This window comes from Mauremys reevesii, unplaced genomic scaffold (assembly GCF_016161935.1).
Source record: "Mauremys reevesii isolate NIE-2019 unplaced genomic scaffold, ASM1616193v1 Contig113, whole genome shotgun sequence".
NCBI classification, from domain to species: Eukaryota; Metazoa; Chordata; order Testudines; family Geoemydidae; genus Mauremys; species Mauremys reevesii.
The window spans coordinates 108,814-131,660 of NW_024100731.1; the positions used below are offsets into that span (position 1 = coordinate 108,814).

General features: G+C 47.1%; 1 protein-coding gene and 1 long non-coding RNA gene across 2 annotated transcripts in view; one reads left to right on the forward strand and one right to left on the reverse strand.

Annotated features, from left to right (window-relative positions):
- LOC120392760 (NACHT, LRR and PYD domains-containing protein 3-like) overlaps nucleotides 1-22,847 on the forward strand; it is a 57,617-nt gene that overhangs the window by 14,784 nt on the left and 19,986 nt on the right. The window contains exons 5-7 of the mRNA XM_039517496.1: nucleotides 423-512; nucleotides 15,922-16,092; nucleotides 20,203-20,373. Of these exons, the coding sequence (XP_039373430.1) occupies nucleotides 423-512; nucleotides 15,922-16,092; nucleotides 20,203-20,373 (432 nt within the window). The remainder of the gene's footprint in view (nucleotides 1-422; nucleotides 513-15,921; nucleotides 16,093-20,202; nucleotides 20,374-22,847) is intronic.
- LOC120392763 lies at nucleotides 2,388-2,786 on the reverse strand. The gene is made up of 2 exons (XR_005591779.1): nucleotides 2,713-2,786; nucleotides 2,388-2,562 (listed from the first exon to the last, which is right to left on the reverse strand). It is a non-coding gene; the product is annotated as an uncharacterized LOC120392763 (long non-coding RNA).

Consider the following 22,847-nt stretch of genomic DNA (forward strand, 5'->3'; position numbering starts at 1 on the left):
TCAGCTTTGTGGGCAAATTAAAGACAACATTCCTAGTTAAATAAACATGATAATTTCTACTGTATCTCCAGAAATGATACTGCAGTTACTGCCTGACACACAAGCATAAAACCTCTGGAGACATTCCCATTTGTGTGAGTAGTTAGAACTGGTTTTAATATTCAGAGAATCAGAGTACCACAAGTTCATAAAATGAATGGATTAATCTTAGTCGCATGTTTTCTATTTGACTCCGTATACTTAAAATACATATCAAAGTACTAGATGTAGTTTTGAATTGGGGACTTACAACTAACTAACTGCAGAATAATCTATATGCACCGTATGACACTGTCCAAGAGGCTATTTCAATGTTCAGGAAATAGAATTAAAATCTGTCTTCAGAGAGCAATATAGAACATTTCTATTTTCTCCTTTTTAAGGAAGCAACGTCAGAGTAAGCCACAGCATTCGTCTATTTACCTGCTCTGTCAAGCACTGAAGGATCCAAAATGTAAATTAAAGAAACTAGAGTAAGTAACTATTTTTTCTTTTTAAAATCCCCTTATTACTGCTGCTATCCCAGAAATTCTACAACAGTGCAGCTCTTCACCATGGTTGGTACAGTGACCACATAGAATTGTGTAACTTCTGAGGATTGTGTTTAAATTTGCAGTTAATACATGTGGGGTTGGCTTAGTCAGCCTAGTGCTGCAATGACAGTTAACCCAATTACCTTACCCACAGATGAGCCTGAGAGACAGGGTTAAGTAGTGTTTCCAGGTGAAATTTTTGAGATCAGGAAACACTCAGGATGTAGGATTGAGAAGCTAAGGTATTTTAATCCTAGATATTTCTAAGGTGCCTGTCACTAGAGCTGGGTGAAATTTACACGGTGAATAGTTGATTTGGCAAATAAAGCAGTTTCGGGTCAACTGAAACTGTTCACAAATTCAGGTCATATCTGATGAATGGTTTTGACTGAATAAAAATGGGGGGAAAGTTTCCAAAAAAGTCAAAATATTTAGTTTAGACATTTTTGAACCAAAATTTCAAAGTTTGTGTCAAAATGATGTTTTGTTAGGAAAAATTAGCTAAGTTTAATTTTAAAAAAATAGAGTTAAACAAAAACAAAACCTGAAAACTAATAATTTTGTTTAGGGTAGCACAAAACATTTCATTAGAGTCCAAACTAATTTTTTCCTTTGTTTTCATTTAATCGGGAAAAATTGACTTTACTGTTTCAAATGAACCCAGATAAAATATTTATTTCATATTATTGAGCTCAGGCACTGAACCAAATAATAAACTATTTGTCCAGTCCTACCTGTCACCAGGGTATCTAAGCCCTGAACATATCTATTTATTTAACATTTTTGTACCATATTGGATTTCATTTCTCCCTGACTCACAGGTATGGTTTTTTGGGAGGGGATTGATTTCTTTCTTTCTCTCTCTCTCTGCTCCACCCCTCAACTCTCTTCCTTCTTCTTTCTCTCTCCTCTTACTACACCATCTCCCTCTCATGCTAGTTGGTCTAGTTATTCCTTAGTCCTGCCTTGAGTCCAGGGGACTGGACTAAATGACCTATTGAGATCCCTTCCAGTCCTACACTCCATGATTCTGTGCTGATCCTGGAGTTGTTCCTGGGAAAGTCTTTAGCAAAGAGATGATCTTGCATTTTGCTTTGACCATGGCCAGGCCAGGACTCAGTCTGATCCCCTCTGACAAGGAGTTCTACTGCAGGGCTCTAGCTGTTGAGAATTCTCTGCCCCAATGCCCAAGAGTCTGAGCCTGGGCTCCTCTAGTTGGATTGTCCCTGTGAGCACAGCTCTTCTGCAGGGTGCTGGTGGATGAGCGGTTTGAGACTATGTCTGTGCTAGAGAACTTTGACCTTACCAGCAGCAGCACATCTTCCTAACACACCTGTAACACTGCACAGCCACGTACTTACAGCGATGCACAAGAGATTACATCACCTTTGGATTTTAATAGAATGCAATGACATATTGTCACATACCATGTCTCTCTCCACTGATTCAGCACAAGCACTGGCAGAGCAGCTGCAGTGGGGCAATAAATATTCCCAGTGCAATCCGACAATGCCCCGGACAGCTCGGATAGCTCAGAGTACTGGCATCATGGTGACAAGCTGCTCACTGAAGCTAAGCAGGCGATTTCATAATGTGGATGAATTAACAAAAGGTGATGCAAAATTAGCAACAGAAAATAGTTTCCAAGTTCCACCCAGCTCTGCTACTTGTACCCCTGCTGCATGCCAGCCCCAGAGCATATGAAGGGAGACTGGCCGGAGACTGTCCCGTCTTTGCTCTGTCTGGCCCCAAACATTTCCCCCACTTCCCCACCCAGGTTAGCAATGCCAGAAATACACTGCAACAACATCTGAATTTCAACTTTAAAACAGAAATCTTGGTTTTATTTGGTCCCTTGAGGATTCTTCTGAAAACCATAAAAGGGAAAAGCAGCAGATAGTGACATTGTCCTGGTGCATGGTGCACGTACATTCGCACACATTGCATGGTGTGTTCACTGCCTCAGCAGCAACTTCCATACTGCTGAGATCTGCAAATAAGAACGCCGAGCAGGATAATGAACTAATGAATTAACAGCCAGACGAGCACTACCCTCTGCACTCCCACACCTCCAAGTAACTCCATGTATTTTCCCGTGGTTCTCCTTGCTCCCATCCTCCCCCCGGGAAGCTGCACGTACCCCAGGGACTCCACAACAGGAGGTGAGGAAGAACTCCGAAGTCTCTGGGCTACATGGAGGAGGGGCCCTGAGTGATATTCTCCCTCTGAGCCCAGAGCACGGTCATCTCAAGCTCCCAAAGAGCTACCTGCAAGGGAACAGCTAGTTGAGCTCCAAAACAAACCACAAAACGAGATCTGAAAACATAACAAAACAATCAAAACAACTGAACAAATGACTAAAATCCAGCCCCTCACGAGCACAGACACCCACAGCTGCTGGTGCTCTTCATGATACATCCTGGCCCTGCAGGCCCACAAGCATCATGGCAGAGGGCAGTGGGAGCTGCTGACCGCATCACATCTTCTGCAAGTGAGAGGATGTTCCATTCACAACATATGTGCAGATTTTAGGGCAGGACAGAACCATTTAAAGGAGCAATGCCGCAAACTAAAAAACTGAAGTGAGAACATACACTATAAACCATAGATGTTATGCTCCTGGTTCAGGGAGCTGTGTTAAGAAGTGTGGGTCAGATGCAACAAGCCACAGGCCTGCAGCACTTGCAGAGCGTGCTGTTTGTGGACATAGTGCATTGTGTGCATACAAAAGAAAATGGCTAATGTGGCTGCACTGCATCATTGTAGCTTCCCGTTCAGTCACACTGCTGCAAATTGCAACATGGAGTTTTCTAGTGCACATGCCAGATTGGGACCAATTTCTGGCATTGCAAATTAGTACCAGGACTTTGAATTTGGGGATGGGAATGGGAAGCCAGATGAGTTGCTGGAGCATCAGACAGAGTGATATGCTCACTTTGGTCGTTGTAGATTAAGGATTGATCTGCTGCCTTCTGAATGGGATGCTTAGACCATCCCAAGAGAGAGTGAGTTGTGGCAGTCCAACAGAAAGGTGACAAAGCCATGGACGACAGTGGCTAAGGACTAGGGAATAGACGTGCGGAAAAGAATTAAATGGAATATCATTTTGTGTTTCCAGGCCCCAATGGCTTAAAGTAATTCCATGTTGGGGGGGAAAAAGTTGGTCTCCAAAAGGGAGGAGGCTATAAATCCACTACAGAAATTCATGGACTCATAGATTGTAAGGCCAGACGGTACCATTACATCATCTACTCTGACCTCATGTACAACACAGACCATTACATTTCACCCAGTTACCCCTGCACTGAGCCCAGTAACTTGGGTTTAACTAAAGCATCTTCCAGAAAGGCATCCAGTCTTGATCTGAAGACATCAAGAGATGGAGAATCTACCACTTCCCTTGGTAGCTTTGTTCCAATGGTTAACCGCCCTCACTGTTAGAAATGTGTGCCTCATTTCTAATTTAAATTTGTCTGTTTTTAATTTCCCACCACTGGTTCTTGTTATGCCTGTCTCTGATAGACTAAAGAACCCTGTTGCACCTGTTGCCTGAGTAGAGCTGGGAGATGATTTCTGGTGTGAGTATGAGGCTATTGAGCTGGCTCCAGGAAACCTTCATTACTAGCCATGACAGCCCTTCCCAGTTGTTTAGGTGAAAGGGTGTCAGGAAGCTGGCAGTGTGTCTTTTATTTTACCATTTGACATTTCTCTACCCCAGTTACAAAAAGAAATTGCTATTGTTTGAAACGTATACAGTTCTTCCCCATAACACACCTTCCTTCTCCCTCCCCCACCTCCCTCCTCTCCTGCATTCCCCAGGCCCATAAAAGCACATGGCCCTGTGATGGGGTGTACAACCCACACACCAGCCAAGAAGGGGCTGACAACTTGTAGGTTCAATCAGCCCCACCTTGCTACACCAGGAGTAGGTGACAGGCCTAGAGTGAGGGGCTAAAAAGAGAGAACCAAGCTGAGTGGCTGGCTGGCTGGGAAAGGGAGTAGCTCGCTGGCTCTCCCTCAGGGTATGTCTACACTACAAGAGTAGTTCGATTTAACTTAGGTCAAATTTGTGGATTCGACCTTATGAATTCGAATTTGTGTATCCACACTAAGGACACTAATTCGACTTTGTGAGTCCACACTAACGGGGCAAGCGTCGACATTGGAAGTGGTGCATTCTGGGCAGCTATCCCACAGTTCCCGCAGTCCCCGCTTCCCATTGGAATGCTGGGTAGAGCCCCCAATGCCTGCTGGGGGAAAAATGTGTCAAGGGTGGTTTTGGGTAACTGTCGTCATTCAACCGTCACTCCCGCCCTCTCTCCCTGAAAGCGCCAGCGGGAAATCTGTTACCGCACTTTTCTGGTCAGTGACAGCGCGGACGCCACAGCACTGCGAGCATGGAGCCCGCTGCGATCATCGCTGCACTTATGGCCGTTGTCAACTCCTCGCACCTTATCGTCCACCTCTTCCACAGTCAGCTGCTGAGAAATCGGGCAAGGAGGCTCCGGCAGCATGGTGAGGACATGAAGTGTGAGAGTGGCACAGACCTCTCACAAAGCACGGGATCCCGCGCCGCGGAGATCATGGTGGCAATGGGTCATGTTCATGCTATGGGACGGCGATTCTGGGCCCGGGAAACAAGCACGGACTGGTGGGACCGCATAGTGCTGCAGGTCTGGGATGAATCACAGTGGCTGCGAAACTTCAGGATGCGTAAGGGCACTTTCCTTGAACTGTGTGACTTGCTGGCCCCTGCCCTGAAGCGCCAGGACACCCGGATGCGAGCAGCCCTGAGTGTGCAGAAGCAAGTGGCCATAGCCCTCTGGAAACTTGCCACGCCAGACAGCTACCGGTCAGTAGCGAACCACTTTGGCGTGGGCAAATCTACTGTGGGGGTTGCTGTGATGCAAGTAGCCCACGCAATCGTTGACCTACTGCTCTCAAAGGTAGTGACCCTGGGAAACGTCCAGGTTGTCATAGATGGCTTCGCCGCGATGGGATTCCCAAACTGCGGTGGGACTATAGATGGCACTCACATCCCTATCCTGGGACCGGCCCACCAGGCCAGCCAGTACATTAACCGAAAGGGCTACTTTTCAATGGTGCTGCAAGCACTGGTGGACCATAGGGGACGTTTTACCAACATCTACGTCGGGTGGCCGGGCAAGGTTCATGATGCGGTGTGTTCAGGAACTCTGGTCTGTTTAGATGCCTGCAGGAAGGTAGTTTCTTCCCGGACCACAAAATAAGTGTTGGGGATGTGGAGATGCCTACAGTGATCCTCGCGGACCCAGCCTACCCGCTAATGCCGTGGCTCATGAAGCCCTATACAGGCGCCCTGGACAGTGACAAGGAGCTCTTCAACTACCGGCTGAGCAAGTGCAGAATGGTGGTGGAGTGTGCTTTCGGACGTCTCAAGGGGAGATGGAGGAGCTTACTGACTCGCTCGGATCTCAGCGAAACCAATATCCCCATTGTTATTGCAGCTTGCTGTGTGCTCCACAATCTCTGTGAGAGCAAGGGGGAGACCTTTATGGCGGGATGGGAGGTTGAGGCAAATTGCCTGGCTGCTGATTACGCTCAGCCAGACACCCGTGCCATTAGAAGAGCCCAGCGGGAAGTGCTGTGCATCCGGGAGGCTTTGAAAGCAGGGTAACCTATGACTGTCCAGTCTCTTTACAAAGAAGCTGAACCTGCCCCTGTTTCAGTTACTATTCACTTTTTTCAGCGGTTACATACCCCGTTCACCAGGTTCCCCCCCTTCCAACAGACGCTTAAAAATAAAGTTATTGGAACATTTTTAATTAACAAAGTTTTCTTTACTAATGAATTCGCGTTCAAGGGTTCAAACAGGGACGCAGACTGTGGTGGGTACGGTGTGCAGTGATGTACAGACCACTTCTACACTCGAGGACTGACAGGCTCCTGCTCCTACAGCGGTCTCTGGGGGGAGGACGGTTACAGGAGGGTGTGCAGGAAGGGGTGGGTTTGCAGGAAGGGGTGAGGGGTGTGTGGGAAGGGTGAGTAGCTGTAGGGGGATGATGGCTCTGGCTGGGGCTCAGGGCATTGGAGAGGTTCATGGCTAGGGTGGAAGGGCATGGTAAGGGCAACCTGCCTTGCCATTTGTGGATGCCAGGCGCTCGGACCCTGGGGCAGCATACACCTCCCAGACTGACCTGGGGCAGCAGACACCTCCCAGAGTGACCCGGGTGCCTAGTGTCTGCACTCTGTGTGTGACCTGCTGTTGATCCTGCCCCCACGTCTGTACCCTGGTAATGGTGGCTGTCCTATGCAATTAACAAACCCCTCCCCCCCCCCTTCACACAAAGTCTTCTGCAAAGAAACACGACGGAAACAGTAATGAACAGCAAACTATTTTTAATACTCAACTACACAGTTGGGGGATGAAACTGGGATTTGGGATCGGGTGAGCCAGGAAGGGAAGCAATTCTCATACTTTAGGGAATGAGAGCTGTTTGGTACATGAGCGCTGTGCTGGGGTGGAGTGACAGTTTTCACGGCCACTAGCGCGCCTCGTTCTTGTGATTTTGGGTGAGGGGACAGGACTTTGTGGCGGGGAGGCGGTTGCAGATACAGTTCAGGGGCTCTCTGCTCCTGCCTGCGGTCCTGCAGAACATCCACAAGGCGCCGGAGCGTGTCCGTTTGCTCCCTCATTAGTCCAAGCAGCGTTTGAGTCGCCTGCTGGTCTTCCTGCCACCACCTGTCCTCCCGTTCGCTGTGTGAGCGCTGCTGCTGAGAGAGGGTCTCCCTCCACTGGCTCTGCTGGGCCGCCTCGGCTCTGGAGCAGGCCATCAGTTCAGCGAACATCTTGTCCCGAGTCTTTTTCTTTCGCCGCCTAATCTGCGCCAGCCTCTGTGAGGGGGATGCCGGGGCAGTTCGGGAAAGAGCCGCAGCTGTGTGATGGGAAAAAGGAAGTGATTTCCTTGCAAAGATACATGTTTGCGAACACTGAACACAGTCTACTCAGTTTCTGTGAACAAGACCATACAGGGCACCTAATCTCATGTGCTCTCAGGACAAGTTCGAATTTTCGGCATTCGCTTTCATTGCCTGGGGTCTTGCACTGGAGATTGGACAAGCGGGGCAGGACAGCAGAATCTGTGTAGCAGCCAGGCCTGGTAAGCCGTAAACTTTAGGCTGCTTAACAGTTAATGGATAGCACTGCCCTCCTGCTGCAGGCAATCTGGAAAGCATGAAGTCTGACCGTGTTCGAGCCCCTCGCGGCTGTCCCAGGGAAAGATCCCTGTATGCTTTTCCTCTGCAGCCTCCACCACGTGGCTGTTAAACGACGGTCATTGTTATGCAAAGGAAAAGTCAAGCATTCACAATAGTAACATTACAGTAATTCCCCTAATTAGATGCAGCAGTCGCCGAGCGAGATCACCCTGAGGCGGGTCACTAGGAGAGACAGAGAGCGCATGCTGCGTGAATCCCTGCACAGACCAGGGCCCTATGCTGCCATGCTGGTCGAGGCAATGCTCCCACTGTACCTCAGGATGGCCTGGCGCGGAAGAATGTGCTTCCACGGAGCACCCAATAAGGCACCTCTCCCCAGGAACCTCCTGCGGAGGCTTTTCGAGTACCTCTACGAGAACTTCGTGGAACTGTCCCAAGAGGATTTCTGCTCGATCCCTATATGTATTGACCTTCTTTTCATATAGTTTTTAGTCCTGTTTTTTAAAAAATAAATGTTTACATGTTTATAGCACTTACCGACTGATCCTTCCCCTGATTCAGAGTCCGGGTTAATGGCCGGGGAGGGTTGGTAGGGGATCTCTGTGAGGGTGATGAAGAGATCCTGGCTGTCGGGGAAAGCAGTATTGTAAGCGCTGTCGCCTGCCTCGTCCTCCACAAACCCTTCCTCATCTTCCCCATCGGCGAACATCGCCGAGAAATTGCCCGTCGACACTATCCCATCCTCAGAGTCCACGGTCACTGGTGGGGCAGTGGTGGCAGACCCACCAAGAATGGCATGCAGTGCCTCGTAGAAGCGGCATGTCTGGGGCTGGGCTCCGGAGCGTCCGTTTGCCGCTTTGATTTTTTGGTAGCCTTGTCTCAGGTCCTTGATTTTCACGCGGCACTGCGTTGCATCCCGGCTGTATCCTCTGAGTGCCATGGCTTTGGAGACCTTCTCGTAGGTCTTTGCGTTCCTTTTTTTGGAGCGCAGCTCCAAAAGCACAGACTCATCACCCCACACAGCGATCAGATCCAAGACTTCCCAGTCAGTCCATGCTGGGGCCCTCTTTCTACTCTGAGATTGCATGGACTCCTCTGCTGGAGAGCTCTGCATCGCTGCCAGTGCTGCTGAGCTCTCCACGATGTCCAACCAGGAATTGAGATTCAAACTGGCCAGACAGGAAAAGGAATTCAAATGTTCCCGGGGCCTTTCCTGCATGGCTGATCAGAACATCTGAGCTCGGACTGCTGTCCAGAGCGTCAACAGAGTGGTGCACTGTGGGATAGCTCCTGGAGCTACTAAGTTCGATTTGCATCCACACCTAGCCTAATTCGACATAGCCATGTCGAATTTAGCGCTACTCCCCTCGTCGGGGTGGAGTACCGAATTCAAACTAAAGAGCCCTCTAGGTCGAATTAAATGGCTTCCTGGTGTGGACGGGTGCGCGGTTAATTCGAATTAATGCTGCTAAATTCGAATTGAAGTCCTAGTGTAGACCAGGCCTCAGTGAGAGAAACCTGTCTGGAGCCAGGAAGCTGGGTCAGACTGCTGCAGATCAGGGCCTCCTTGAGGGAACAGCAGCCTGAAACAGGGAGGCCAGGTGTGGGTTAAGTAGAAAAGACAGAGCAAATAGAAGGGCTTGGCCTTTTCTACAGCAGACTGAGGGTGACCAGAGGAATATGCATTGATTTCTCACTGCAAAGTAAAGGGAATGGAAAAACTCTGTGTAAAAATAAACAACAGTAGAACCTCAAAGTTACAAACACCAGAGGTATGAACTGACCGGTCAACCACACAACCCATTTGAAGCTGGAAGTATGCTATCAGGCAGAAGCAGAGAAGAAAAAAAGAAGCAGCAGCAAACACATTATGTGACTGTGTGTTAAATGTAATCTACTAAAAAAATAAAGGGAATTAATGCTGCTAAATTCGAATTGAAGTCCTAGTGTAGACCAGGCCTCAGTGAGAGAAACCTGTCTGGAGCCAGGAAGCTGGGTCAGACTGCTGCAGATCAGGGCCTCCTTGAGGGAACAGCAGCCTGAAACAGGGAGGCCAGGTGTGGGTTAAGTAGAAAAGACAGAGCAAATAGAAGGGCTTGGTCCAGCCATAGGCTGGGATGGACAACTCACTCTTTTGGTTTTGTGTTATATGTGTTGGAACTTGGCTATCCTGGTAGAACCAGAATTTGGTGTGAGACTTAACTGGGATGTTAAGTCACCACAGACCAGGTCACATTAGAGGTAGCAGCTGACCATTGAAGATCTTGAAGGAACAGTTTAATGTTGGCTGTGAATTGTACCATGGTGGACCACAAACTTTGCCAACAACGGCTGACCTGGCCACAAGCCACCTTATTCACAAAGCAAATGGCTCTTTCCCACCAACCCTGTGATCTGTGAAGCTGGCAAATGCACTGCCCTTTTCTACAGCAGACTGAGGGTGACCAGAGGAATATGCATTAATTTCTCACATTAAGCAGCAAACACATTATGTGACTGTGTGTTAAATGTAATCTACTAAAAAAATAAAGGGAACGTTTTAAAAAATTGACAAGGTAAGGAAACTGTTTCTGTGCTTTTTTCATATAAATTAAGATGGTTAAAAGCAGCATTTTTCTTCTGCATAGTACAGTTTCAGAGTCAGTTGCTCACTCATAGTAAACTGTTCAGTGGTAAATTTTTGACAGAACAACCATAACATTTTGTTCAGAGTTACAAACATTTCAGAATTATGAACAACTTCCATTCCCAAGGTGTTCGTAACTCTGAGGATCTACTGTTGTAAAGAGAATTAACTGTAAAAATGGGACCACTTCCTCCTGGCCTTTTGAAGAGCTTTTGAAGAGGAAATTGTGTGATCATGGGAAACTTTAACTTCCCAGATATAGACTGGAGGACAAGTGCTAGTAATAATAATAGGGCTCAGATTTTCCTGGATGCAATAGCTGATGGATTCCTTCACCAAGTAGTTGAAGAACAAACAAGAGGGGATGCCATTTTAGATTTGGTTTTGGTGAGTAGTGAGGACCTCATAGAAGAAATGGTTGTGGGAACAACCTTGGTTTCAGCGATCATGAGCTAATTCAGTTCAAACTAAATGGAAGGATAAACAAAAATAGATCTGTGACTAGGGTTTTGATTTCAAAGGGCTAACTTTAAAAACTAAGGAAATTAGTTAGAGAAGTGGATTGAACTGAAGAACTTGTGGATCTAAAGGTGGAGGAGGCCTGGAGTGACTTCAAGTCAAAGTTGCAGAAATTATCAGAAGCCTGCATCCCAAGAAAGGGGGGAAAATTCATAGGCAGGAGTTATAGACCAAGCTGGATAAGCAAGCATCTCAGAGAGGTGATTAAGAAAAAACAGAAAGCCTATAAGGATGGGAGGGATCAGCAAGGAAAGCTACCTGATTGAGGTCAGAACATGTAGGGATAAAATGAGAAAGGCCAAAAGCCATGTAGAGTTGGACCTTGCAAAGGGAATTAAAACCAATAGTAAAAGGTTCTATAGTCATATAAATAAGAAGAAAACAAAGAAAGAAGAAGTGGGACCACTAAACACTGAGGATGGATGGAGGTTAAGGATATTCTAGGCATGGCCCAATATCTAAACAAATACTTTGCCTCAGGCTTTAATGAGGCTAATGAGGCTAATGAGGAGCTTAGGGATGACAAATGGGAATGAGGCTATGGAGGTAGATATTACCACATCCGAGGTAGAAGCCAAACTTGAACAGGGGGCTAAAGCAGGGAGCCCAGATAATCTTCATCCAATAATATTAAAAGAACTGGCACATGAAATTGCAAGCTCATTAGCAAAAATTTTAATGAATCTGTAAACTCAGGGTTTGTACCATATGACTGGAGAATTGCTAACATAGTTCCTATTCTTAAGAAAGGGGAAACAACATGATCTGGGTAACTACAGGCCTGTTAGTTTGACATCTGTAGTATACAAGGTCTTGGAAAAAATTTTGAAGGAGAAAGTAGTTAAGGATGTTGAGGTCAATGGTAACTGGGACAAAATACAATATGGTTTTACAAAAGGTAGATGGTGCCAAACCAACCTGATCTCCTTTGGGAAAAAATTTTAGACAAAAGAAATGCAGTGGATCCAATTTACCTTGATTTCAGTAAGGCATTTGATATAGTTCCACATGAGGAATTATTAGCTAAATTGGAAAAGATGGGGATCAATATGAAAACTGAAAGGTGGATAAGGAACTGGTTAAAGGGGTGACTACAACGGGTCATACTGAAAGGTGAACTGTCAGGCTGGAAGGAGGTTACTAGTGGAGTTCGTCAGGGATTGGTTTTGAGACCAATCTTATTTAATCTTTTTATTACTGACCTTGGCACAAAAAGTGGGAACGTGCTAATAAAGTTTGTGGATGACACAAAGCTGGGAGCTATAGCCAATACAGAGAAGGACCAGGATATCATACAGGAAGATCTGGATGACCTTGTAAACTGGAGTAATAGTAATAGGATGAAATTTAATAGTGAAAAGTGCAAGGTCATGCATTTAAGGATTAATAACAAGAATTTTTGTTATAAACTGGGGACGCGTCACTTGGAAGTAACAGAGGAGGAAAAGGACCTTGGAGTAGTGGTTGATCACAGGATCACTGTTAGCCACCAATGTGATATGGCTGTGAAAAAACCTAATGCAGTCTTGGGATGCATCAGGCAAGGTATTTCCAGTAGAGATAAGGAGGTGTTAGCACTGTTATGCAAGGCACTGGTGAGACCTCATCTGGAATATTGTGTGCAGTTCTGGTCTCCCATGTTTAAGAAGGATGAATTCAAACCGGAACAGGTACAGAGACGGGCTACTAGGATGATCTGAGGAATGTCTTATGAAAGGAGACTCAAAGAGCTTGGCTTGTTTAGCCTAACTGAGAGAAGGCTGAGGGGAGATATGATTGCTCTCTATAAATGTATCAGAGGGATAAATGCCAGGGAGGGAGAAGAATTATTTAAGCTCAGTACCAATGTGGACACAAGAACAAGTGGTTATAAACTGGCCATCAGGAAGTTTAGACTTTAATTAGATGAAGGTTTCCAACTATTTCTGACTATTAGTGGTAAATATGCCCAATGGCCTATGATGGGGTGTTAGATGGGGTGGGATCTGAGTTACTACAGAGAATTCTTTCCTGGGTGTCTGGCTGGTGAGTCTTGCCCACATGCTCAGGGTTTAGCTGATCACCATATTTGGGGTCAGGAAGGAATTTTCCCCCAGGGCAGATTGGCAGAGGCCCTGGGGGTTTTTCACCTTCCTCTGTGGCGTGGGGCATGGGTCACTTGCTGGAGGATTCTCTGCACCTTGAAGTCTTTAAACCACAAGTTGAGGAGTTGAATAGCTCAGACATAGGTCAGGACAGTGGTCCCCAACCTTTTCGTCTGGCGGGTGCCAGATGAAGGACCGTGGCGGTGGTGGAGCACCCGCCGAAATGCCGCCGAATTTCTGCGGCATTTCGGCGGTGCCGCCTCTTGATGACGTCGCTTGTCAGCGGCAAGTGGCGTCATCGAGAGGCGTCGCCGCCGAAACGCCTCAGAAATTGGGTGGCATTTTGGCGGGTGCTCCACCGCCGGCCAGGACGTGGGCGCATTTAGATGCCCCTGCGGGCGCCATGGTGCCCGCGGGCACCGCATTGGGGACCCCTGGGTCAGGGGTTTGTTACAGGAGTGGGTGGGTGAGATTCTGTGGCCTGTGTTGTTCAGGAGGTCAGATTAGATGATCATAATGGTCCCTTCTGACCTTAAAGTCTATGAGTCTATGAGCTAATGTGTCAAATTGGTTTCAAATGAAACAAAGGTGTTTTTTTTTCTAAAATGTTGGTTGGCATTTCCAAGGGCTTTAATTTGCCCCAAATAGAACATCAAGTCCCTGGGGAAAGGCCCCACTCAGATGGGCATGCAGGCATGAGGGAAAAAATTATCAGGATGGATAGACTAGTAAGTTCAAGACACACTGGGGAGGAATCTCAGAGGAGTCTATACTATCACCTTAGCTTCGTAAAATGTGACACGATGGACCATTCACATGAGCCTGAAGCTTGTTCACTCTGAGCCAGAATCACTGTTGGTAGGAAAATGACTTTCCGTGTAAGGAAATTAAGCTCCATTAACCTAGTGATTCAAAAGGAGATTTCATCAGCTTTATCCCATGACACCGGGGAATGGAGGTGTTACAACTTGGCCCAGTACCACTCTGGAGGATTGCCAGGCTGTTGTGAGTGGGGCCCAATCACTGGGTGACACCTGCTTCTAAGCCAGGTGAGCCTGGGTGTGGTCTAGTCCCTGTTTCCAGGTCTGGATCTTTGGGGTCATTCCTCAGCCCTCTTGTCTGATGTCCTTCCTTGGAATGTGAGGCGCTGCCTTCCCATTGCCCTAGGCCCTGAAATCAGTGTCTGAGATCTCCCAAGTCCCACCTCCAGTCAGACTCACACCCTGCTCCAGCGCTCCAGCTGGGTTGTGGGTTCTCTGGGCTTCTAGCTTGTCACCTTCAGGGATAATGTGGCAGGAAAGCAAGGAACACAGGCTTGGCACAGGGGCTTATTAATCAGAGTCTTTGTCTTCAAAGCACTCAGGGGTTACAGGTCTTTGAAAAGCAACAGAAGATCTGAGATCCCGCCTCCCTGAGTCTTATCGGGCCCTTCCCACAAGTCCGAGGCATGTCAGGGTTTCAGGCTGGGCAGAGTCCCTCTTGCCCTCTCTCGCTACTGTACATCCTGCTTATATGTCATGATGGTCATACCCATCCCCTGAACAGAGCAGCTCTGGGGTCTCTGTCACCTTGCCATGTGACCCACTGGGTTGCCCCTGCACCCTCTCCTAGTCATGCTTTTCCTGCCTGTGGCCCCTCTGTTCCATGGGGGTGGGCCAGAAGTTGAGACAAACACAGTCAATGACTCCAGAGCATAGTCCTGATGGCTTCTCAGTGACAGTCCTTCAACTGCCTGTCAAGCACCTTTCCTGCTCAGGAAATGCTGTTCACTGGCTTGTCCTGGGCAAGTTCAGACATGTGTTCAACAGCTAATACAAAATGGGCTTTGTAATTTTGTACGGTCACACACACACACACACACACACACCTCTCTGACACAGGATTTCAAAACTGTCAAGCCCTGTATGAACCGGATAATTAGGGCTGCAGGGATGGGACTTCCTGAGAGGCTGATGAAGGAGTCAGTCAAACTGTTTTTCTGTGAGGATAATAGAGGGTGTTATGTGGACCTGTTTGCACCCTGCCAGAACCCCTTTCCACGGGTAGATGGTTGATATGACTCTAGGAGGACATGAGCCCCCTGCTCCTGCATGTGGCCTCATGCCCAGTCAGCCCAATGCAGTCGGCTTTGGCCATCTGAACCAGAGCTGAGAGCCATACCTGGCCTGGGCAGTATGAGGCTGTGAGGGTTATAGAACCCTTGTCTCTTCTGAAATGTGCCAGTGCCTGTGTCACCAGGAGCTGGTACCAAGGTCCACAGAAGCATTCTTCTCCCGGAGGTAGAGAGAGCCCCCCTTGCTAACATTATCTATTCTTCAGGCTATCAGCAGAAGGCTGGTAGGTTCTTGTTCAGGGATGTGGCAAAGAGAGACCTCCCTCTGTCTAGTGCCCTCTGAGACTGGGCTCTCTAGGGAAATTCCAGCCTTTTCTACTGTATGATCAAGAGAGGGGTGGGACTTGAGACTTGGTAAAGTGGAACCATCCCTGAATCCTGAATGTTTAAGTCTACCATAGATGGTGTCTTATTTGCTGAGCCCTCAATTGAAAAGATGCAGCAAGAGAGAAGAAAAGGCTCCTCCCATCCACAAAACTATAATAGACCTTCCAGTGCAGCAGCAGGAGCATTAATTCCCAGTGAGATTCCCCTCCCCACCCCTGTCTTTTCTTATTATCAGATGCCCAAGTGTTTCTGCTCAGAGATAGAAAACACTCATATGTGGAATACAGGATCAATGAGATCTACAGATGCACATGGATTGAAATCCACACATGATCATGTGATCCCCACCATCCATTACTACAGCTCTGTGATTTCCCCCTCCCCACTCCCACTCCCAAATAAAAGAATCTTTCTAGAAACCCACAGCAGGGACTGGACAGACAGAAGGTCTCATTTTCCTCTCTGCTTACCTGTCTCTTGCAGGTTTTCTGATTGCCATTTGACAGCTGCTTGCTGTGAGGATCTCTCCTCTATTCTTGGTACCAAACAGACCTTGGTTGAGTTGCACCTGGCAGGAAACAGCCTGGGAGAATCAGGAGTGAAGCTGCTGTGTGAGGGACTGAGGCATGCAAACTGCAAACTGCAGAAACTGGGGTGAGTATTTACCCTTTTTTTTCTGTAAAGGAATCCATGGAGTGTGAGGATGGTGTAAGATGTTGGCTCCTGCAGGTACATGAAGGGGGTGTCTACATTGCAAAAAAGACCCACAGCAGTGAAGTCTCAGATCCCAGATCAACTGATCCAGGTTTATACTACAGGACTAAAAATAATAGCATAGGTGTTCCTGCTCAGGCTGGAGCATGAGCTCTAAGATCCACCCCCTGAGCAGGATTCCAGACCAAGCAGGAACATCTACGCTGCTATTTTTAGCTCTGTAGCACAAGCCCTGCAAGCCCAAATCAGTTAATCCAGGCCCTGGGACTCGCTGCAGTGTAGACATAACCGAAGAGTCTGAACACTGAGTATCCCTCCAGCCCCTGGTGTCTCAGTGGCTCCCAACAGTCTGCTAGCCTGTCACATTCAGTAAATGGAATTTATCAATAAAGATGGGCACATATTGGAGCAGTAGTTCCAATCCCCCTGAATCTGAAGGATAAATCATCATATATAAATGATTCCTAATGTGTCCCTGGCATTTAAAACTATTGCAGAATCTTAATCGCTTTGATAAAAGCCCCGCTTTATCATCATTTTAATTATTTTTAAAATAATTAGGCCCCAGGAGCCTGATGACCCTATATCTCCCAGTCGTCCCTTATAGACACATTCCCACGCTGAGAACGATGTGCGTCTCAGGGGAACTGTGGGAGGGATTCTGTCTCAGGAAGGAAGAATTTTTCCTATAACTCCTTCATGTGCCAAGGGAGGGGAATTTGCCTGCAGCTAACCCCCCTTCAGGAGGTACAGCATGTTCTTTTGTTTTACCCAGTCACCTCTGCTGGCCATTACATACAGGTGTATTTTATCATGGCTCCTTTCTGCTCTTCCCTGCATCCTTTAGTGAGTCTTCTGCCCCTAACGTAGGGAAAGAAGAAGGAGACTGTGTTTATGGGGGGGGCTCAGCACAAGACACAAGGAGAGGGAGGTGTCATCCCTTTTTGACTTGAGCATTTAGCCAAAATTTGGGGTCCTGCGTATTGTTTGCTAGAAGGAGAAATTGGTGATGGATCCAGGTATCTTTGATCTTTGATTCAGTTTTGTTTATGAAGACTGCACACAGTCCCATTTCCTCAGACACAGGAAGAATCAAACAGGAAGTAGTTTCTTTGCTCAAAGGTCACGCCTCTTTCAGCAACACAGAGATGCCACAAGCTCTCTCTGGGCTTTTTCTTAGGGAAACATCTCCAGCGCTTGTTCGGGTGCCTTGTTCTGCCCTTCTGTTTCTCGCTCTGTGGTATTTCTGTCTGTTCTTTTCTCGTACACAGACAAAATCAACCCACTGCCCTGGGTTTATCAGATCGTCATGGAACCCCCTTGTGCCACATGGTAAGCTCCTGCTCCAGCCATGCACATGGCCTGTGTGAAGCCAAAACAGAGGCCTGTATTGGCTTCAGCAGTCTATTCTATAAAGTAGCTCAATTAATTTTTTACATCGAATAAAAGGCAGCTATTATTACGCCCAACCTATAAACAAGGCTTCCTGTGGTCTCCCCGCCCCTTGTGCACCTTTTGAGTAGCCATCTCAGCGTGTGAACTGTAACATTCACTGTTTTCAGCTCCTGCCTGGCTGAGGTGTGTCTGGCCTGTGAGGTACTCACAGTAGGAGGTGAAACTATTCTCAGCAGAGGGAAGGCAGGAGTTTGTAGAAAGACCTTTGACACACAGCCCCTCTGGGTAATAGAAAAGCATTTAGTCACTATTGTCACAATAGCCACTGCAGTAGCTGTTCTAATAATAGACGAGGCTCTCTGGGTTACGTCAGGTACCTGTGACATTCCAGCAATTGATGGGCCTAATTTTTCAGTAACCAATATGCCACTTGATAACCATGTCATAGTCTTAGAGAAGGTGGCCACAGTCTTAAGATTCATTAGGGAGGCAGGACTGACTGTAAGCCCCGCAGAGTGTTCATGAGAAAGGTACATAGATGCTCCAGCGTGTAAGGCCGGGGTGTCAAACTCACTTGAAGAGCGTTGAATTCTATGGTTACCTATAGTCCATAGGTCAGGCTATAAATACTATATTTTCTCTGTGATGCACAGTGGAATGCCCCCCTCATGACAGAGATCCAGCTGAGAATATGGCCTTTATGTAGTAACTAAATGTTTTGTTACTATTTATTGTTTGTTCAGTGCTTTATTATTGCATTCATCATCAGTGGAAAAATCTGCTCACCTTTAAGCCCATTGCTTTTCTGCCTTTGGTTTCTCTTCCTTCTCTATCCTCCCCTCTCTGCTTTCTCTTCTGCTGTCTCCTGTGTGTTCTCTGTATTTCCTTCCCTGCAGCAACTTCCAGTTCCCAACCCAGCAGGCTTCGCTCCCATCCCCTAATCCCCTCATTCTACCCGCTACAATGACAATTGATTCAGTAGTTGATGTTGGCACTGAAATCTCACTGGCGAGCAATAAAGTTGATAGTACAGTTAGATTACTGGGGGACAGGAGAGTTCCCATTCCTGAGTGATTGCTTCAGGCTCTCTGCAGACTCAGGCTGACTTCAATGTATCTGTTACAAACTTGGCTCACATTGGTGATCTCTGTTGCCATGAGGGCCGGAAACTTCCTTTTGTCTGTCGGACACTAAATCAGCCTATAGGCCAGACCCCAGTCTATGTTACTTATGTATGAAACTTCTGGGGGTCTGAGCCCCTCTTCCTGCCTCCCATGTGTAAACCATAATGCTAAATACCTGATGGAGTGGGCGATGAGAATTCCCACTGAGATGAATGGAGCAGTTCACACCTCTCGGAGCTATTGTTTCAGGCTGTTTTCATCTCCATGCCGTGTTCTCATTCAGCTGAGAATGTCTCATTGAGATGAATGGGCCACTTCACACCTCTCTGAGCCTACTATGCTGCTGATAGATGTGTAGAGCTCCTTTCTCTACACTAGGCCCACATTTGGGGTTCCTCACAGCTACAGCACATAAGAACATAAGAACGGCAGTGCTGAGTTAGGCCAAAGCTCCATCTAGCCCAGTATCCTGTCTTCCAACCGTGGCCATTGCCAGGTGCTTCAGAAGGAATGAACAGAACAGGTCATCAAGTGATCTATTCCCTGTTGCCCATTCCCAGCTTCTGCAAATAGAAGCTAGGCACTTCCCCTGGCCCCTCCAAGCTCACCGAGAACAGTTTCACAGCCGCATTTCGGGATTCACCAGCCCACTTGAAAATGCAGCCATGCTCTACCCTAACCTTCAGCTTAGCTGAACACACACTTGTGGAACACAGGCTAATGGACATAACAGATGCCCGTAGAAGGACCCCAGTGTAAACTTTTCTTTTACAATCCCACTGCTACCAACACCAAGGTTAAGATTCATTGCTGAGCTTTTAAGAGGTGCAACAAAGATCTCACATTCCAGAGGGAGGGTGGAGCTAAGTGGATTTAAACCACCTTTATGCCTCTGAGATCCCCAGGATGTTAATGGACAACTCTGCAGCTTGCAACAGATGAGAATCCCAATAGCTGGTAAAGCAGAGTAATTGTTTTAAAGGAAAAGAGACTTTGATTCTGGAAGAGTGTGTCCCACAGGGAGCTATTCTGGTCAATGTCCTTGTATAGACAAGCCCTCAGTATCTATCCATCATGTTTAAGACCTGATCTACACTTAAAATTTAGGTCAACATAGCTACAAGGCTCATAGGTGTGGAAAAGTCAATAAAAATAAAAATAAGTTAAAAATTCAACCACTGGTGTAAATGCAGCTAGGTTGATACAAGAGGATAATGTATCTTCAGTTTGTCTATTTTGGTCATAGTCTCCTTGATCTGGGTGATATTTCTTTCTAAAGCACTGAGACTTTTAGTCTACAAGAAAGAGAAACTATAATTTACAACTGGCTTCCTATACAATTCCATTATTCTTCATTTTCCTCACCAGTCTCTATGCATTTGTTTATTGATATGTTGCAAATCCTTAGATTAAGGGTCATGGGGACTATGGTAAATGCTTCTTGGCTTTCCATGCTGGAATTTCAATTGAGAGGAGAGGACTGGATAGTCAGATGTGCTCATTCTCTAATCTGTGCATCTATCTCCTGCAGATTGAAGGCTTGTGAAGTCTCAGCTGCTTGTTGTGGGGAGCTCTCTTCTGCTCTCAACACCAACCAGCTGCTAAAAGATCTGGACCTGAGTGGTAATCAGCTGGGAGCCTTGGGAGTGCAGCTGCTGTGTGAAGGACTGAAACAGCCAAACTGCAAACTGCAGAGACTAGTGTAAGTATTGACCAGTTTCCTTTATGTAAAGACCTTGGCAGGAGGCGTGGATGGGGTACAATAAATTTCCTGCAGGTATGTGGTGAGGTTAAAATCTGAGTCTCTCCTATTAATGCCTCAGTTGGGGACACTTTCTCCCCACCCTCAAACATGTGAGAGCAAGAAGGAGGCACTACCCAGGAGGACCCTTGCAGTGAAGGAAAATCACCTCCTGCAAACCAGGACAGCTCTGATCCCTCTATGAACAATTTCTCCTTCTCTGCAGTCACCCCCGCATCCACTTCACATTCCTCTCCCCTGCTCTGTAGGGTAGGTGGTGGGAGGGACAGGAACAGTCTCTATTCCTGAAGCCAAATAACATGCCCTCTTAGAGCACCGTCTAGCTGAGGATCTCAAAGCACTTATAGAACTGAGGGAATTCACCTCCCACCCCATTGAGCCAACTGGAGACAAAATAATATAAGATTCATTTAAGTCAGTTCCTGCTGCCTTGATCCCCTCCTGCTCCTCCCTCCATCCCTGATCCTCCGCCACCATTCAGGCTTGTGACCTCACTGTTGATTTATACTTCCTCGTATCCCCTCACCTACACCCAGGCTGCCATTGAATCTTCTCAGTTCTCCATCCCATGTCCTCCTGTCATCGTTCAGCCTGTTGAAAGCAGTTTTTGCTGCACACAACATCCCTATACTAAGGTGCTCCTCCACCCCATCTCCAAATTTAACTGTTGGCTCCAACAAGAGTAGGCTTTGTCCCCATTCTGCAGACCCTGACAGTAAAAAGCTTCAAAAATCCTCTCGCCTGTGGACAGGAGGAGGTTCTCCATCAGCCTTGACATGCCATGTCTGTTCTGTGTCTAGGCTTAAAACCCAGCTGGATATTGCCAATGGACAAGTGAAGTTGGATGCAAATGTTCAGTAACTGCTTGACTAGATTGCTCAGAAATAGGAGACCTGATGATACTGGGCATTCACTTGTAAGGCTTCGGAGGGGTAGCCGTGTTAGTCTGGATCTGTAAAAGCAGCAAAGAGTCTTGTGGCACCTTATAGACTAACAGACATTTGGGAGCATGAGCTTTCGTGGGTGAATACCCACTTCGTCGGATGCATGTAGTGGAAATTTCCAGGGGCAGGTATATATAAACAAGCAAGAAGCAGGCTAGAGATAAAGAGGTTAGTTCAATCAGGGAGGATGAGGCCCTCTTCTAGCAGCTGAGGTGTGAAAACCAAGAGAGGAGAAACTGGTTTTGTAGTTGGCAAGCCATTCACAGTCTTTGTTTAATCCTGAACTGATAGTGTCAAATTTGCAGATGAACTGAAGCTCAGAAGTTTCTCTTTGAAACTTGTAAGGCTGGTTGTATCAAGCAATGGATTCTTACGTCCTGGCCAGGTTACTGCATTCTCCAGGTTGGGGGAGCAGATTTCTGTCCTCAAAAGCAGACGATGACAGTATTTGTTAGTAGGGGTTCTAGATGCTTTTGCTCAGAGCCATTCCTAAGGTACGGTGAATCGGGGAGACCGCTCCGGGCCCTGCACTTTGGGGAGCCCTGTGGGCCAGTGGAATTGGCCAGCACAATCAGTCCCAGAAGTGACGGGTCAGTCCCGGAAGTGATGGATTCGTTACATCTGCCCCAGGCCCCGCTCCCCCCTAGGCTCTTGCTGCCATGCACTAGCCACAGAGGTCAAGGATTGGAGTCATAGACAGAGGCTCAGATTTCCTCTAGCATATCTAGGATTCCTGTTTTGTGAATGAACACTATTCTGAGGAGGGTTTTGTGTTGTCCCTGATGGCCATAGAGGCCATCCTGGATGTGGAAGATCTTCTCTGTGAAGTGGGTACAGTTCCTCACGCCGAATGGTGCTGGGCTCTGGAGCTAGGAGGCATCTAGGTTAGCAATGTTATTGACAATCCAAAATAGTTCAGTGGGGTGTGACTTGGGACTTGTCTACACAGCCCTGCAGTTCAGACCACAGGGGTGTGAAGTGTAGCATGCACCAAACTTCTGTGTTGTAACTCCCCCATATAGACAATGCAGGTGCAAACAAAAAGGTACCTAGTTCGTGCTAACATAGTCCTGTTTGAAGAGGACTATGTTAACACAAGCTAGGTACCTCTTAGTTTGCACTAGGACCATCCACATTGGGGAGCTGCATGCACCAGAATGCCGTGCTGTTGCAGTTCACACCCCCGTAGTCTGAACTGCATAGTCCAACTGCATAGATGAAGCCTTGGTGGTTGCTATGGAAGAGAAGAATGAGGATCTCTTGGTCTTCTCCATGGCCAAGGAGCAGGCAAAGAAAACTTTGTTGTTCAGATACTTTGTTGTATCTTCTTGAGTGTTCTCAACACTGGCACTTGGGTTTTCTTGCCTTCTTGTATCATCTGTCACAGGAAGAAGAAACCACAAAGCTCTGTGAGGGCCATATGGGAAGGAAGTGCTTCAGAACCAAAGTATTCATGGCTGTGGTCAGTCA